General features: G+C 30.5%; 1 protein-coding gene across 1 annotated transcript in view; it reads left to right on the plus strand.

Annotated features, from left to right (window-relative positions):
• LOC100205906 (leucine zipper transcription factor-like protein 1) overlaps positions 1-17084 on the plus strand; it is a 21679-nt gene extending 4595 nt beyond the window's left edge. The window contains exons 3-13 of the mRNA XM_065809839.1: positions 5086-5210; positions 5948-6142; positions 13080-13146; positions 13250-13324; positions 15272-15337; positions 15741-15839; positions 16037-16099; positions 16195-16254; positions 16346-16390; positions 16698-16801; positions 16895-17084. Coding sequence (XP_065665911.1) covers positions 5086-5210; positions 5948-6142; positions 13080-13146; positions 13250-13324; positions 15272-15337; positions 15741-15839; positions 16037-16099; positions 16195-16254; positions 16346-16390; positions 16698-16801; positions 16895-16919 — 924 coding nt within the window. The 3' untranslated portion in view covers positions 16920-17084. The remainder of the gene's footprint in view (positions 1-5085; positions 5211-5947; positions 6143-13079; positions 13147-13249; positions 13325-15271; positions 15338-15740; positions 15840-16036; positions 16100-16194; positions 16255-16345; positions 16391-16697; positions 16802-16894) is intronic.
• The last annotated feature ends 201 nt before the right edge of the window (positions 17085-17285 follow it).

The raw sequence follows: 17285 nt of genomic DNA on the forward strand, positions 1-17285 counted from the left end.
GTGAAGAAGTTGTTGCTAAAATACACCACCCAACAAACAGGTGCTTGGTGGTTGTGTTGGTGTTTTGTGTGGATAAAGTAATAAACAAATGCGATATGATTATGGGTATGGATCTAATAAAGTCGTGCGTTGAACTGAAAATTGGCACTGGAAAATTGAAATTCTGTAATTCTTCGATTAAGTTGTGATCAACATCTTGTATTGAGACAATTGCAAAAAATGGATTGTAAGTTGGGAGTGGGAGAACGAACCTAAAATGAAAAACAGAACAAGTCAGTATAACCTATCTAATCAACATCGTGAGGCGTTCAACAATGAAATTAATGAAAGGACCAAAGAAGGCATACTTATCAAATATGAGAACAAAATTATGGGAAAAGCTAAAGGATTACTACCATTGATGTGCGTCATTCAAGATAATAAAAAGAATATAAGACCGGTACTTGATTATTGCGAACTTAACACCTATGTAAAAGCCTCTACAAGGGATGTGGATGTCATCAACGATGCAATGAGAGATTGGAGACTCATGAGTAAAAATAGCAATGACTCGGTGGCGGATCTGAAAAGAGCATACCTACAAGTTTATGTGCATAAATGACATTGGCCTTACCAAACTGTTATTTACAAAGATCAATGTTATGTGCTTACATGTTTGGGTTTTGGTTTGAACCTAGCATCTGTGATGATGAGCTCAATACTACGATATATTCTCCAAAAAAATCTGCACTTGCAAAATCAACAAGAGGATACATTGATGACACCTTAGCAACCAATGGAAAGGGAATAAAGCTGGTGGCACATATAAGTTGGGAGTGGGAGAATGAACTTCTGGAGAATCTTTAATAATATCAATAATAAGGGCAAATCTATAATTCCACCTCTCTTGTATGGTTTAGACTTTGTCACCTCACCTAAAGACAAAGCCGAACTGTTTGCTAAAAACTTTTCATCAATATCATCTCTTGATTCCACTAATTGCGTTCTACCTGATATTGCCAACAAACAGGTTGATTCATTGCTTGACATTCATATCACTTCAGCATCTGTATCTAAAGTGATTTCCTGTCTAGACTCTTCTACAGCTTGTGGCCCAGACAACATACCTGTTATTGTCTTGCAGAAGTGTTCTCCAGAGCTGTCGTCTATACTCTCAAAACTATTCAACAAGTGCTTATCAGAGTCTTGTTTTCCAGCCTGCTGGAAAGCCGCATCTGTTATCCCTATCTTCAAAAATTCTGGGGAGCGATCTGATTCGTCTAACTACCGTCCCATAAGTCTTCTTCCTATCATAAGCAAGGTTTTTGAATCTTTAATTAACAAACACTTAATTTCTCATCTTGAATCTAATAACTTACTTTCTGACCATCAATATGGATTTCGATCTTCTCGTTCTACAGCTGATTTGCTAACAGTAATAACTGACAGGTTTTATCGTGCATTAGATGAAGGTGGAGAGGTTAAGGCCATCGCTCTTGACATTTCAAAAGCGTTTGATAAAGTTTGGCATGCTGGTCTTCTCCATAAGCTTTCTTCTTATGGTGTATCCGGCAACATCTTTAAGATCATTGAATCCTTCCTTTCCAATCGTAGCATAAAAGTTGTTCTCGATGGACAACACTCTTCTTCTTATTCTGTAACTTCAGGGGTTCCTCAAGGTTCTATCCTTGGCCCTATACTCTTTTTAATTTACATTAACGATCTTTTAGATATTCTCACATCTAAGGTGGCATTGTTTGCTGATGATACTACCATTTATTCTTGTCGTGATAAGAAACCAACACCCTCTGATTGCCTGGAGGGGGCATTTGAGCTTGAAAAGGATCTCACTTCTGCTACAGCATGGGGCTCACAGTGGCTGGTGAACTTTAATTCAGATAAAACTCAATTTTTTTCAGCCAATCGTTATCGCAATAATTTAGGTCTTCCTATATTTATGAACGGTGATGTACTCGATGAGTCACCTACTCTTCATCTTCTAGGATTAACTCTTACTTCCAATCTTTCTTGGAAACCATATATCAAATCGGTTGCAAAATTAGCATCTGCTAAGGTTGCATCTCTTTATCGAGCTCGCCACTTTCTTACTCTGGATTCTATTCTCTACCTCTATAAATCTCAAATCCGGCCTTGTATGGAATACTGTTGCCATATCTGGGGCGGATCTTCTAATGATGCCCTTTCTCTTTTAGACAAGGTGCAAAAACGCATTGTAAACATAGTTGGACCTGCTCTTGCAGCCAACCTTCAACCATTATCACATCGTCGTAATGTTGCTTCTCTTTCTCTTTTCTACAAATACTATAATGGGCACTGCTCGAAAGAGCTAACGTCTCTTGTGCCATCTACTAAAATTCATTCTCGTGTTACTCGTCATTCAATTAAGTGTCATCCTTTTTCTGTGACTGTTCCTAAGTGCTCCAAAAACGCTTATTCGTCTAGTTTTTTTCCTCGAACATCAGCTCTTTGGAATTCGCTTCCTTCATCTTGCTTTCCTGATTCATATAATTTGCAATCTTTTAAATCGTCCGTCAATCGTTATCTTGCTCTACAATCTTCATCTTTTCTCTTACAGTAGCTTCCAACTTTAATTAGTGGCTGCTTGCAGCCTTGTTGGAAGCGAAGATGTTTAAAAAAAAAAAAAAAAAAAATGAAAAGATGGGGTCTTAATATTTTAAAACAACTTAATATTTTGGCAAAAACCCAGTTCATGCACTAGGATTAGAAGTAAAAGTAAATCCATCTATAAAGAAAAGTTTGGTGTCCTCTCTTTTGGAAGAGAAGATGCAAGTTTCCCATTTTTAAAAATGTTCTCACCAAGAGGGAGATATACTCATTGTGTGGTAATCTGGTTGCTAATCTACCAGTTGCTGGATGGTTGAGACTTGCATGCAGCTTTATAAATAAGAGATGTACAATCGAAGCGGGTTGGGATGAACCTATTACTAGTAAGTATGTTAATAAAATGATGCAGGAAGTCGTGGATAAAGTTATCAAATGTGGTGCAGCAAAAGGCGTATGGAATGTTAAACCAAATGCATCTTCAACTGTATGGTGTGATGCAAGTTTGCTGGCAAAAGGATAATACAAGGTGACAAAAAATAAATAAAAGATGCGACATGGCTCCAGCCAAAGTCTGATCAATGCATATCAACATAGCTGAATTAGATGCATGTATTGAAGGTCTCAGTATGGCATTGAACTGGAACTCAAGTGATATCTCTATTAAGACTGATTCTCATAGTGTTTTCAGTCGGTTAAATTCTGAATTGACTTGTGACAAACCTGTAAAATGTGCTGGCAATGCAAAATGCTAATTCGACGAAGGCTTCAAATATTTGAAAAATTGGTCGAGGATTAGGCCGTAAATGTAAATGTTACATGGGTACCCACAACAAAAAGTATCGCTGATGAACTCACATGAGTGCCAACAAAATGGATAAAAAACAAAGTTGCAACGCAAAAATGTAATATCATTTATAAGCATAATAATCAGCAGATTAAAAAAGTTCATTCAATAGCTCATATGGGAGTTTCCAAGAGTATGGAGTTATGCTCGCGTGCTGGTATCCACATTAATAGAGACAGTGAAACAAGTTGTTGCTGAATGTGATGAATGCAATTCAATTGATCCTAAAGTGGTTTTGTGGGATAAAGGAAATCTTGGTGTCAGCAAAGTGTGGGAAAGAGTAGCCTGTGATATTACTCACATTGAATCGTTGCTATATCTAACCTGTATTGACTGTGGCCCAAGCAGATATGCGTTGTGGACACCATTAGGCAACGAAAGTGCAACAATGGTTGTTCAATCGTTAGAAACAATATGGTCATTACTTGGACCTCCATCCGAAGTTCTCCTAGATAATTATAAATCGTTTAGATCTCAAACTATGCAAGCTATGGCGTCGAAGTGGTAAATAAGACTTATTTATCGAGCTGTAGAAAAACTATTAGAAAATGGAATTATTAAAAGAGTTTATCGGATGGTAAAAAGAACAAATGCGAGAGCATAATGTGGTATACCCATGTCTGTATTCTTAATCAACAATGTTTCATCAAAACACGACACACCTTTTAAAATCTTTTGCCAACAATACAAATGCGTCCGAATTCCTGGAATTGATAAAGTCAAATCAACACAAAAGTCCCTGACAAAGTTTCAAGGATGGAAATTGGCAATAAATTGTGGGTGAAGCCCAAGCATACGACGCCGTGTACACAGCGATGGTTAACAGGAAGTATAGTGGCACTGCAAAATGGTTTGACAGCTGAAGTTGAAGTCAACGGACATACATTGCCATGAAATTTTTCTCATCTACAGCATTGTTGTGTAGACAACAAAAAAGAAGATGTAACAACTGATGACAATTACAATCTGACACTGGTTAAACCTCCTGAAACAAACTTAAAATATGACATAATCGAAGATCCAAGCTCTCAAATAAATTCCCTAGATGATGGCGAAACTGATAATAGTATGGACTGCGCTGATCAAAACTATCCAACAAATTGTGAGACAGAGTTACAGCCTGTTGAGGTTGCTGATAAGTAATAAAAACATTTGAAAACAAAACGGCTTTTAAATGCATTGAACAACATTTATTGCTTAAAGTTTTCTTAATTGTCTCTTTTTAAATAAACTTAAAAATAAAATAGTTCTGTATCATATAAAAAAATGAGTTTTTTTTGTATTTTTGCTGTTTGTTTTTTTAAAAAGTGTGACAATTTTTTTTTAGTTTTGAATAATTTTGGTCATAAAACTTTTATTATTACAAGTGTTAGATTTCAATTTTTTTACTTTTTATTTATTCAAGTAAAAAAGTGTATATGTAAAAAAAGGTATTGTATTAAGATATAGCTTGATAGAAAAGTTACAATAAAAAGGTAATAAAATAATTACTGAAAGGATTCTTAATTACTCATGTTTTAATAAAAACTTTATTTTATAAAATGATAGTTTTTTTGTTTTTTTTAAATTGTTTATTATTACTTTTTTTTATTCATTTAAAGAAAATTATAACATATTAAAAGTTTTTTGTTTTAATTCTTTAGCTTTATGACAAATTTAATTGTTCTGTTTTATAGACGGATTTAGGATTGAGTAGTAACCATGAAGAGGAAGTAAAAAAGTATTTGAAGTTTGCTCGGTACAATAGAAATCAGCAAGTGCGTTCTGTAGAAGGATGTTTTGAAGACCTTAAAATTGCAAGGTAAATAAATTTTATTCAATGCCTGTTCAATATAATAAACCATATCAGAGAAAATCAGGGAGCTTAAATAATCAGGTGTACCAGAGAAAATCAGGTAGCTTCAAGTGTAACTCTGCTATAAAAAAAGTTATTTAGCTGCAGAGTAGTGTTATGAAAATACTTTTATCCTGTTGTCTTGATAAAAATGCAGTTCTCGGAATTAGGGTCGGCTTTTGGCAACACTGACCTAAAAGCTGACCTCAAGCAGATTTAGGTCAGCAAATTATTGCCGACCTCATTTTTCTTAATTTCGATATAATATGATTGCTCATAAAATTTCTCTGTTTAATCTAAAAAGTTTTGTTCCTGGTTTTCAACAACTAATATCTTTTAAGCTAATTAATACAACAAATTTTTAAAACATACAACCCTGATCATACTTTTAAAAAGAAAAAAATTTAAATGTTAAATATGTGTTATTTAACTAATATATATATATAAATATATATATATAAATATATATATATAAATGTATATATATATATATATATATATATATATATATATATATATATATATATATATATACTTATAAATATATATATATATATATATATATATGTATATATATATATATATGTATATATATATATATATATATATATATATATATATATATATATATATATATATATATATATATACATACATACATACATACATACATACATTCTATATTACAAAATATGTATAAATAGACTCCATGAAGATACTTTTACTGTGGATGAAGTATCAGATATGCTAGATGGATTACAGGCTGTAGTAAAATCTTCAATAGAGTCTGAGCTCCTAAATGCTGCTCACACAAATGTTCTTTTACTTGTTCAGTTGTTCACCCAAGCAGAAAAATGGCATCTTAAATTACAAGCCGACATTTCTGAGCTGGAAAATCAGTAAGATTTAATTACTAATTATTCTTAGTATTGGAAAAATTCTATAAATTTTTTTTTTAATGGTTTTTAAACAAAAATGAATACTGTGTTTCTTTATTTACAATCTGTCCATAATGTTCATTGTGGACAGGTAGTTACTAATCTGGCCACAATGTTCTAATAAATAATGAAAAAAAACAACATATATTGTATTATACATTATATTTTTAAATAAAATGATGTGCTTTTCTTCGTTTGCAACTGTAAGTTTTTATTAATTTAAAGTATTTTATAAGTCTTTTAAAGCTAAAGTTAAAAATTGCTTTAAAAGACTTTGCTTAAAAAGACTTAAAGTCTTTTTAAGCAAAGTCTTTTAAAGCAATTTTCTAAAATTTAAACTCACTTTTAAACAAATACTTTTTGAAAGAATGTAATTAACTTTTAAAAATGTGTTTAGCACTTTCCTAACAACGAAATGATAATGATTAAAGCAAATTAAGAAAATCATTTTTTTAATCTTTTTTACAAGAATATCTCTCTTATAAACAATGTCCTTTTATTATTCCTAGAAGCCAATGTAAAAAGTTCCTGTCTGATGTTAGGCTCTGTTATTCTAAGTTTACTAAATCTTGTTTCTTATCTCAGATCTTAGGATCTAGAGACTTTTGGTTAGTCTTCAGCAGTGTCATTAACTAAAGTAAGTCTAATATTTCTAACATCTCTAACCCATAGATCTGACTTTTTACTTCTCCCCAAAATAAGACAGAGTTTTTTGCAAAAAAAATCTTACTCTAATTCAACTCTTGAATCTAATGGCCACATTCTTCCTGCCAGTTAAACAGATTAACCCATTGTTAAACATTAAAATCACTATGGCTTCTAATGCTAAAGTTAGTTCTCAATTGAACACTTCTACAGTGTGTGCTCCAGAAAAGATTTCCATCATAGTCTTAAAAAAGTGTTCTCCAGAAGTCTTTTCAATTTTTGCTAAATTTTTAAAAAGCGCTAAATAAAAGGTTCGAATTTTTCAAAACTCTAGAGAACACTTTAACCTTTCCAACTATCGTACAATTAGTCTTCACTGTTATTAGTTTCTTTATATAAAGTTTTTGAGGTTAATAAATTATTTCTTTCTAAATGCAGAATTAAAGTTATTCTTGAAGGCCTACACTCCACTTTATTTCAAGTAACTTTAAAAGTACCACAAAGTTCTAACTTTGCTCCTGTAATGTTTCTTATCTACAATAACAACCTTTATGAAAATTTTATATCTAAAGTACCTCTATTAGCCAAGGACTCAACTTTATACTCTTGTCTTGATAAAAAATCTTCACTTTTTGATTGCTTAGAACAAGCGCATGTTTTTAATCTGATCTCCCTTCTGTAACAGCCTATGGCTTACAGTGGTTTGTGGATTTAAATTTTTTAAGGCAACAAAACTCATTTAATGCAAAAAAATATTGCAATATTGTTGGCATTCCTATATTGACAAAGAACAACTCTCTTACTCTCAGACAAAATCTAAAAGCACATTGTAAATGTAGTTAGACCTGCTTTACCTACCAAGCATAAACCACTCTTCCATTGTTGAAAGGTTGCATTTCTTCCTTTTTTCTACAAATACTATCATGGTTAATGTTTAAATGAGCTATCATCACTATTATGATAAAGCAAAACTCATTCTTACCTGGCTTCTTATTCAACAAGTTGCATCCTTTTACTGTATCTGTCTTTTCATGCTATAAAAACTTTTATTAATTCAGTTTTTTGCCCTTGCACATCAAAAAAGCCTTTTAACTCTTTCCCATCTTTGTATTTAAATTTTCATACATCCTGCAACTTTTAAAGTCTTCAGTTAACCATTTTCTAGTATTTTAACCTTTTTTTTTTTTAAACATCTTCGCTTCCAACAAGGCTGCAAGCAGCCACTAATTAAAGTTGGAAGTTACTGTAAGAGAAAAGATGAAGATTGTAGAGCAAGATAACGATTGACGGACGACTTAAAAGATTGCAAATTATATGAATCAGGAAAGCAAGATGAAGGAAGCGAATTCCAAAGAACTGATGTTCGAGGAAAAAAACTTGACGAATAAGCGTTTTTGCAGCACTTAGAAACAGTCACAGAAAAAGGATGACACTTAATTGAATGACGAGTAACACGAGAATGAATTTTAGTAGATAAAACTAGAGACGCTATCACTTTAGAGCAGTGCCCATTATAGTATTTGTAGAAAAGAGAAAGAGAAGCAACATTACGACGATGTGATAATGGTTGGAGGTTGGCTGCAAGAGCAGGTCCAACTATGTTTACAATGCGTTTTCGCACCTTGTCTAAAAGAGAAAGGGCATCATTAGAAGATCCGCCCCAGATATGGCAACAGTATTCCATACAAGGCCGGATTTGAGATTTATAGAGATAGAGAATAGAATCCAAAGTAAGAAAGTGACGAGCTCGATAAAGAAATGCAACCTTAGCAGATGCTAATTTTGCAACTGATTTGATATATGGTTTCCAAGAAAGATTGGAAGTAAGAGTTAATCCTAGAAGATGAAGAGTAGGTGACTCATCGAGTACATCACCGTTCATAAATATAGGAAGACCTAAATTATTGCGATAATGATTGGCTGAAAAAAATTGAGTTTTATCTGAATTAAAGTTCACCAGCCACTGTGAGCCCCATGCTGTAGCAGAAGATATCCTTTTCAAGTTCAAATGCCCCCTCCAAGCAATCAGAGGGTGTTGATTTCTTATCACGACAAGAATAAATGGTAGTATCATCTGCAAACAATGCCACCTTAGATGTGAGAATATCTAAAAGATCGTTAATGTAAATTAAAAAGAGTATAGGGCCAAGGATAGAACCTTGAGGAACCCCTGAAGTTACAGAATAAGAAGAAGAGTGCTGTCCATCGAGGACAACTTTTATACTACGATTGGAAAGGAAGGATTCAATAATCTTAAAGATGTTGCCGGATACACCATAAGAAAAAAGCTTATGGAGAAGACCAGCATGCCAAACTTTATCAAAAGCTTTTGAAATATCAAGAGTGATGGCCTTAACCTTTCCACCTTCATCTAATGCACGATAAAACCTGTCAGTTGTTACTGTTAGCAAATCAGCTGTAGAACGAAAAGATCGAAATCCATATTGATGGTCAGAAAGTAAGTTATTAGATTCAAGATGAGAAATTAAGTGTTTGTTAATTAAAGATTCAAAAACCTTGCTAATGATAGGAAGAAGACTTATGGGACGGTAATTAGACGAATCAGATCGCTCTTCAGAATTTTTGAAAATAGGAATAACAGATGCAGCAGGCTGGAAAACAAGACTCAGATAAGCACTTGTTGAATAGTTTTGAGAGTATAGATGACAGCTCCGGAGAACATTTCTGCAAGACAATAACAGGTATGTTGTCCAGGCCACAAGTTATAGAAGAGTCTAGGCAGGAAATCACTTTAGATACAGATGCTGGAGTGATATGAATGTCAAGCAATGAATCAACCTGTTTGTTGGCAATATCAGGTAGAACGCAACTAGTGGAATCAAGAGATGATATTGATGAAAAGTTTTTAGCAAACAATTCGGCTTTGTCTTTAGGTGAGGTGACAAAGTCTGAACTATACAAGAGAGGTGGAATTATAGATTTGCCCTTATTATTGATATTATTAAAGATTCTCCAGAAGTCATGAGAGCCTAATTTTTGAGAGGAGATACGAGATTTCATGACCTGAGAATAGCGGGTTTTGGCATTAGACAAAACCTTTTTACAGTTGTTTCTAGCAGTAATAAACAGACGTCTGTTTTCTGGAGAATTGTTTTGCTGATAAATATGGAAGTAACGGTTTCGATTGGCAATCGCAGCAGCACAGTGTGAGGAAAACCATGGAGGAGAGTGAGGCTTAACCAGGAATCGTTGAGAGGGAATAAAAGATTCCATGCCAGCCTGAATCCACGAAGTTATGTTAGAAGCACATTTGTCGACAGGAAGACGAAAGATTTCTACCCAAGGGCCATCACGAAGAAAATCGCAGAAAGAATCCCAGTCAGCTTTACTGTAGTTTTAAGAGGTTCGATAATAGGGGGGTTCAGGTGATGAAGAAGAATGAGATATTAGTTTTAGAGAGATCAAACTGTGATCAGAAGAACCTAAAGGTGAATGTGGAGAAACTGAGCACTGACTAGGATCAGAAACAAGACATAATTCGAGTAGAGAAGGTAGATGATTCGGGTTGTCAGGAAAGCGAGTTGGAAAGTTGACTATTTGAGTTAGGGATTGAGAAAAGCAAAAGTTTTGGGCTTTCATGTCTGCAGAGTCACTGACACTAGAGCCAAGCCATTCAGAGTGGTGAGCATTGAAGTCACCGACAACAACTATATTAGCTGATGGATAAAGAGAGAGGGCTTGGTCAATAAGATCAGAAATAATGTCAAAAAGAGTGCAGTCTTGAGATGAAGGAGAGCGATATAGAACAAAGAGAAAGGCAATAGAGTGAAGTGGTGCTAAACGAAAGCACATGAAAGAATAGTCTGTGGATTCAAACCTAGTTTCACGACAAATGGGTGAATTGCTACGAATGTAAATGCCCAGGCCAAGCATGTGACTATTGGAGTCTTTACGAATTAGAGGCAGATAACCATCAAAACTAAGATCACAAGATGAGACAGCCAAACTCAAATTAGTCTCACAAAGAGCAAGTAGGTCTGGTGAACTTTGCAAGAGATAAGACTCAACAGAAGAAAAGTTACTTCGAAGACCACGAATATTAGTGAATGATAGGTTTAGAGAACTTGGTGATGATGATGGTTTTTTGTGTTTCATTGTTTTTGGTACTTTATTCCTTTTTAAATTAGATTGAAGAACTTGACTCAAAGCATAGATAATACTCAAACACCGTTTAATAGCCCAAGCAATTGCCTCATTACTACTAATAAACCCTAAGCCGTAACAAAGGGCTCCAAATGTAGCCTCCGCAATGCACACCAAAAGTACAAACAGGGACACCATCCATGCGCAACATGGCACTGTTAATACTTTGATATTTTTCAGCTGTTGATGGAATCAGCCTCTCTGAGAGCTACCACAGAGTTCGGGAACAATAAAACTGAGTTTTGGAGCTGTACTCTCATTAGGAGATAATAGAATGAGTTGCCTAGTCATAAAAACAGAGACAAAAGCAAAACCCATGCATTGAGTCAAGAAGATCCAGCATTCAACATCCTAAACTGGAAACAATGTATTAAAAATACATCTCCGCCAGCCTAATAGATGAAGAAGGGGTGGGAGGCTGGTCAACAGATAGAATCTGTTTACCCCTTAAGTCTTTGCCTAGGAGGCCTTCTACAAGACAGTAGCTGGGTGCATTTAACATCTGCCCAAGATGAGTATTTATATCGAGACACCATCTCTAGCCTTTACTTAACCAAAAGCCCCAAGGCAGGGGGTGTTTTAATTCGGAGTTGGCATCTCCTAGTCTTTGCCTAAAAAGGCGTATCCTACAAGGCAGCAGGACATGAAGCAGATTGTACTGGGTTACATGTTACCAGTAGCAGGATATCCTGATCTGACTTTAACCTGTCCTTTATTTTAAAGTAACTCATAACTTAATAGTGGTTGCTTGCAATCTTGTTGAAAGTATATTAGAGTTTAAAAATATATAAATATATCCCATTATGTAATAAATAGTTAATGTAAGTATAAAATTATAATGCAAAAAGTATTATAAATTTTTTTCTATCCCCGGCTATCAACCTCTGCTAAATCTTATAATTTTGCCAGGGCCAGGTTTGTAACAAGTCTAATTTTTAGCAGGGGCTGGGGCTCCGGTCGCATCCTAGTTGTAATTGATTTTAATTTTTTTTGTTATTAATTGAGTCATTTTTTATTGTTTTTGCATTTTGTATAATTGATATTAATTAATTCAAAGTTTTCTCTTCTCTACTCTCCAGAGTACTTTCCTCCGTCACACTAGAGATGAGTGTACTTTCTACTGTAGCTGTTGAAATTTTCAATATAGCTTCTAATGATATTTTTTTTTTTTACTTTATTATAATACTAAAACGTAAAAATTTATAATATAAGCATTATATTTTAGATTTCATTATAAAGTTATATGTTTAACCACTCAAATTTAAGACTTTCTTTACCTTAAATATGCAACAAATATATAACAAATATATAAAATATTTGTTTAAGGATTATCTGCTTCAAAAAAACAGGAAAGGCATGTTTTTTTTTCATTCTTTTAATAATTTTAACATTTTCTTAATTATTTGTAATGACCTGTTATGAATGTTATGTTGTAATGACCTGTTATGAATGTTATGTTGTAATGAACTGTTATGAATGTTATGTTGTAATGAACTGTTATGAATGTTATGTTGTAATGACCTGTTAAGAATGTTGTAATGAATGTTAAGATATTTCACTAATATTATATAATTTTTTGAGTTTTGTGTGCATACATTTTCTTAAAAATATCTTCGAGCAAAATAAAATTAAAGTAAACCCAAGTTTTACTTTGATCTCCAGGAGAGAGATTTTATCTAAAATTTCCAGAGCACTAACCTCAAGAAGAGCACAGTTAAAATCTCTTTAAACTTTATAGTTGATTTTTAAAACTTGGTATTTGCATAAAATTTTATTTTTTGGTTCCATTCCAGTAAAAATACAAATTATTTTGTTTATCTAAACTGTGTAGGAGTTTCTTCTTGATTTAAATTTTAATAATGTTTTAATTAAACTAATTGAGATTATTCTCAACGTCATGCCACAATGATACAAGTTTTTGCAAATAATATATGGTATAAATTTACACACACACATATCTATTAGTTGATTTTAAAATATTGTAATATAATAGTACTTCATTTTATGATAAATATAAATAAATACTTTGTTTATTTATTTTTTTGTTTGTCTTTAATTTGTTTAGTAATAAAATTTTTCATATTATCAGAAAGTTGTTAAAAGAAATTGCAGATTTTGAAGAACAAGATAGTTCTGGAAGAAAGTCTAAAATCCAGGTTACAAATGTTGTATAAATTAAAATGTTGCATTATAAAATTATAGTAAATTTTACTTTATATAATTTAAAATAACTTTAACTTTTTAATATTTTTTTTAAAGAGTGCAAATTTAATACCACAAAAGACAAAGCTTGAACCACTAAATGAAGGAGGATCTGCTGCTCTTTTACAGATGGTTTGTTACTTAATTATATTGTAATTAAAAATTGCTGAGTATGCAAAAGTAAATGTTAAAAATTAAATTGTTCACAGTGGTCTTTCAGTGATTTCCATTTCATTGGCTCTAAAATGGCCAAAAATAACAGTTCTTGTTATTTTTAGTTATTTTCTTTATCTCTTGTTTTAGAATCTATGATTTTCATTCTAATTAAAACTGGATGGTTATGATTTTCATCCTAATTAAAACTGGATGGTTATGATTTTCATCCTAATTAAAACTGGATGGTTATGATTTTCATCCTAATTAAAACTGGATGGTTATGATTTTCATCCTAATTAAAACTGGATGGTTATGATTTTTTTATATAACAACAAGTTTGTTTATGATTAACTATAAGCAAACTTAATTATAAAAAATGATTAATTCTTTTTAGTTTATTAATTAAAACATTAAAAATATAAATACTCTGTATGCATGAAATAAAATAAAATAGAAGTTAAATACAAATAAGTTGCTGATTTTTTTGTTACCAATTTATACTTACTTATTAAGTTTGGAGTGTTGCTTAGAATGAAATGCTTCTTGTAAATTATTCATTTTTTAATTTAATAAGTTTTCAAAACGCTATCTTTTTTTTTTTTTTTGGTCTCATAAAAATGCGGTATATTTAGAATTTATTTTTTTGGTCTCATAAGAATTGAATATTTTTAGAATTAGTTTTACTTTTTCGAACTATTTTTGTTTTATTGTAATTAAATTTTGCTCAGAGTTTCTCTGTGTCAGTTGAATATCAATTTTTACATCAGTTTTCACCTTTTATAATCCAGATATAGAGTTAGTTGTTGGTATATATTGAACAAATGCTAAATTTTATGCTTGAATAAAAATTATTCCAGTTCACTCATTTAGTATGCAGTCATCAAGTATACTCATCAAGTATGCAAAATTGTTATAAAGTTAGCTTTTGCCTATTTTAATCAATTTTTTATTTCTGTTTTTAACTTAAAATTTTTATATGTAGTTTTATTATTATTTACTTATTGTAAAAAAATTAATCCAAAACTTTTTAATTTTAAAAAAATGTAAAAGTTTTGGAGTAAAAAAACTTTTTATATCTTTTTTTCAATGATAATCTCATTTCCATGATATTCTCATTTCCATGATAATTTTTTTTCCATGGTTATCTTTTTTTTTATAATAAAATATTTGAGTTTTTTTATTTTATGTTGAAATTTTATTTTTACTAAGAAACTATTGTAGAAGAAAAAAAACAGTGAGCTCATTATACAAGAATTTATATAAACATTTTTTTTTTCTTATTTATTGCATATATTTAGATTTCTATTTAAAATTTTCTATTAAACACTTTAAGTGTGGTTTTTTTAATAATTCATTTGCTCTGTTGATTTTTTTTTTGCTGGATTGATGGTTTTAAGAAAAGTTTATCAAGTGATCTTTTTTTTATATTAAAAAATGCACTAATTTGTGCTCTAGAAATAATGTATTGATTTTAAGAATAGTATTTGTTAATTTTGTTGAGTGCCTTATAATTTCTTGAGTCCATCATTTAATATGGTGATAAGGGATGATGTCATGGCTATATGTTCCTATTCAGAACGTGAAATTTTGTCAGGGTTTATACAAACTCAAATGAAGGTAAGTTTTAAAATTTATACATATTTATAACAATTTATATTTATTGTTTTATATAAATTGTTAGTGTATTCACAAGAAACACAATTAAATGATCCTTAAAGGTTATAAAGCATGCATTAAAGTTTATAAGACATAAAAAGATTCAAGCTTTTATGAACATGAATTTATGATAAATTATTTTATAATTTACAAATATTCTTTTTATTATCAATTTTGTTGTTAGGTTTTTAGACAATTGATGTTGTTTCTGATAATAGCTTTTATTTTTCCATTCTTTTAATTCATCATTTGAAAAATTTTTTACAGGAAATTAATCGATTAAAAGAAGAAAATGAGGTACTAAAAAACAAAGTAACAAGTTTGGAGAAATCGGTGTGTTTAATTTTTCTTTATATTTACTTGTCAGTTAAAATATCTCTAAATATTTAGTTAAATCAGATGTCTCAATCGTTTACTCAATATTGGAGATAACATAATTTCTATCAGACTATACTTTATATTGGAGATAATCTTAATTGCTTCTGTCAGATTGGTATAAAAACAATTTACTTTTGAAGTAATGTTTGCAATTTTTGTAAATAATCGTTTTTTAAGATATATATATATATGTGTGTATATATATATATATATATATATATATATATATATATATATATATATATATATATATATATATATATATATATATATATATATATATATATATATATATATATATATATATATATATATATATATATATATATATATATATATAAATGCTTGATTTTAAAAGACTTCTTCTGGATTGGATGAAGCATCAAAACTGCGTGCAGATTTACGTGAGGCTAAATCTCAACAAGAAGCCAAATATATTACAGCTCAAGAAACAACAGTAAATAAATGTTTTTTTATATTATTCAATGATGTTGAATTTAGTTGATTTTATTGTTATTACTGTTGTTATAGTTATTACTGCTTATATTATTGTTATATTAACAATAATAATAATAATAATAGTAATAATAAAAATGTTTGTTATTATTTTTGTTATCATTGAACTTTATCATTAAAAAATTCAATCTTTTTTAGACGAATGATGAGATTAATGTTTTGTCTAAAAAGATTTCATTGTTGAGTTCAAATTTACAAGAGGTATTGTTACATATAACCACTTTTCTAATTTATTTTTTTTTACTTCTCTGGAATAATTTGCTAGTCATGATCTTAAGAAATTTTCAAAATTTTAGGCAGAATCACTGTATAAACAGAAGTATTCATCAATGGAAGAGGAATTGGCTAGTACTAAGGTTAAACAATATTTAAGAACTTGGTGAACAACTTAAAGTTTTTAAAATAGCTTGTTAAAGCTTTATTCTTATTTTTTAAATATTTTTTTAGCATTATACGCTTGCTTTGCAACACGAGCTTGAAACTCTTCGTGAGGTCAGTTTGTTTGTTTTTAGTTGGTTTGAATTATAATAAGTAAATAACTAAAGAAAAAAATATTCAATATTTAAGTCAACTAAAGTTCCAACAAAATTCAAAATACATAAAAAACTTTTTTCAATTTTTAAAATGTTTTTCATGGTGATTACAAATTCGCTATCCTTTTCACTTTTTTTTTTTTTTTGTGGTGATGGTAGTGATAAGAGGGGAGTGTGTAAGCTTGTGTAACGTAAAAGGTTTTCTTTTGGGATTGGCTTGTTTTATTAAAGAACTTGTTTACATTTTTCGATTTTTTTAAATGAAGGAATTTGACAAAAAATTTGCTGAAACAACTCAGTTTAAAAACATGAAGAAAATGCTTGAAGGAAAGAACGCTCAAATTAAAGAGCTTAGAGCGGTTCTTAAGAGGTTTGTAAAAGTTTTTTATATGCTGTTGCTAATTTAATATTTTCTTTATTTTCTTTTTATTTTCAATTTTTATGGTTTATTTTTATTTTGTAGATATGATCCTGAGAATGACTATTAGCTTTTACAAATGTTTTAATTTTCATTAATACTTTTTTGAAAAGCGTTTAAAATATATAAATAATTTAACAGAGCAGTTAAAAAACGATTTTATGAAATTTATTGTTAATATATAGTGTTATTGTATTAAATTTTTATGTGTAAATAATAATTGTTATTTATGTTATTTAGGTAGTAACCTTTTTTTTAAATCTTAATATAATATAAGCTAAAAAGAAGTTTAAACTTTTATACAATTTAAAAGTCGTAAAAATTGGCTGCTTTGATAAAATTTAATTTATGCAAAAACAATTTTAGGATTAGTATATTAAATTTAAATATTAGAAAACACAAAATAAATATTAGTTTTCATATGTGCGTAGTTTTT

The sequence above is a fragment of the Hydra vulgaris genome, chromosome 11 (genome assembly GCF_038396675.1).
Source record: "Hydra vulgaris chromosome 11, alternate assembly HydraT2T_AEP".
NCBI lineage: Eukaryota > Metazoa > Cnidaria > Hydrozoa > Anthoathecata > Hydridae > Hydra > Hydra vulgaris.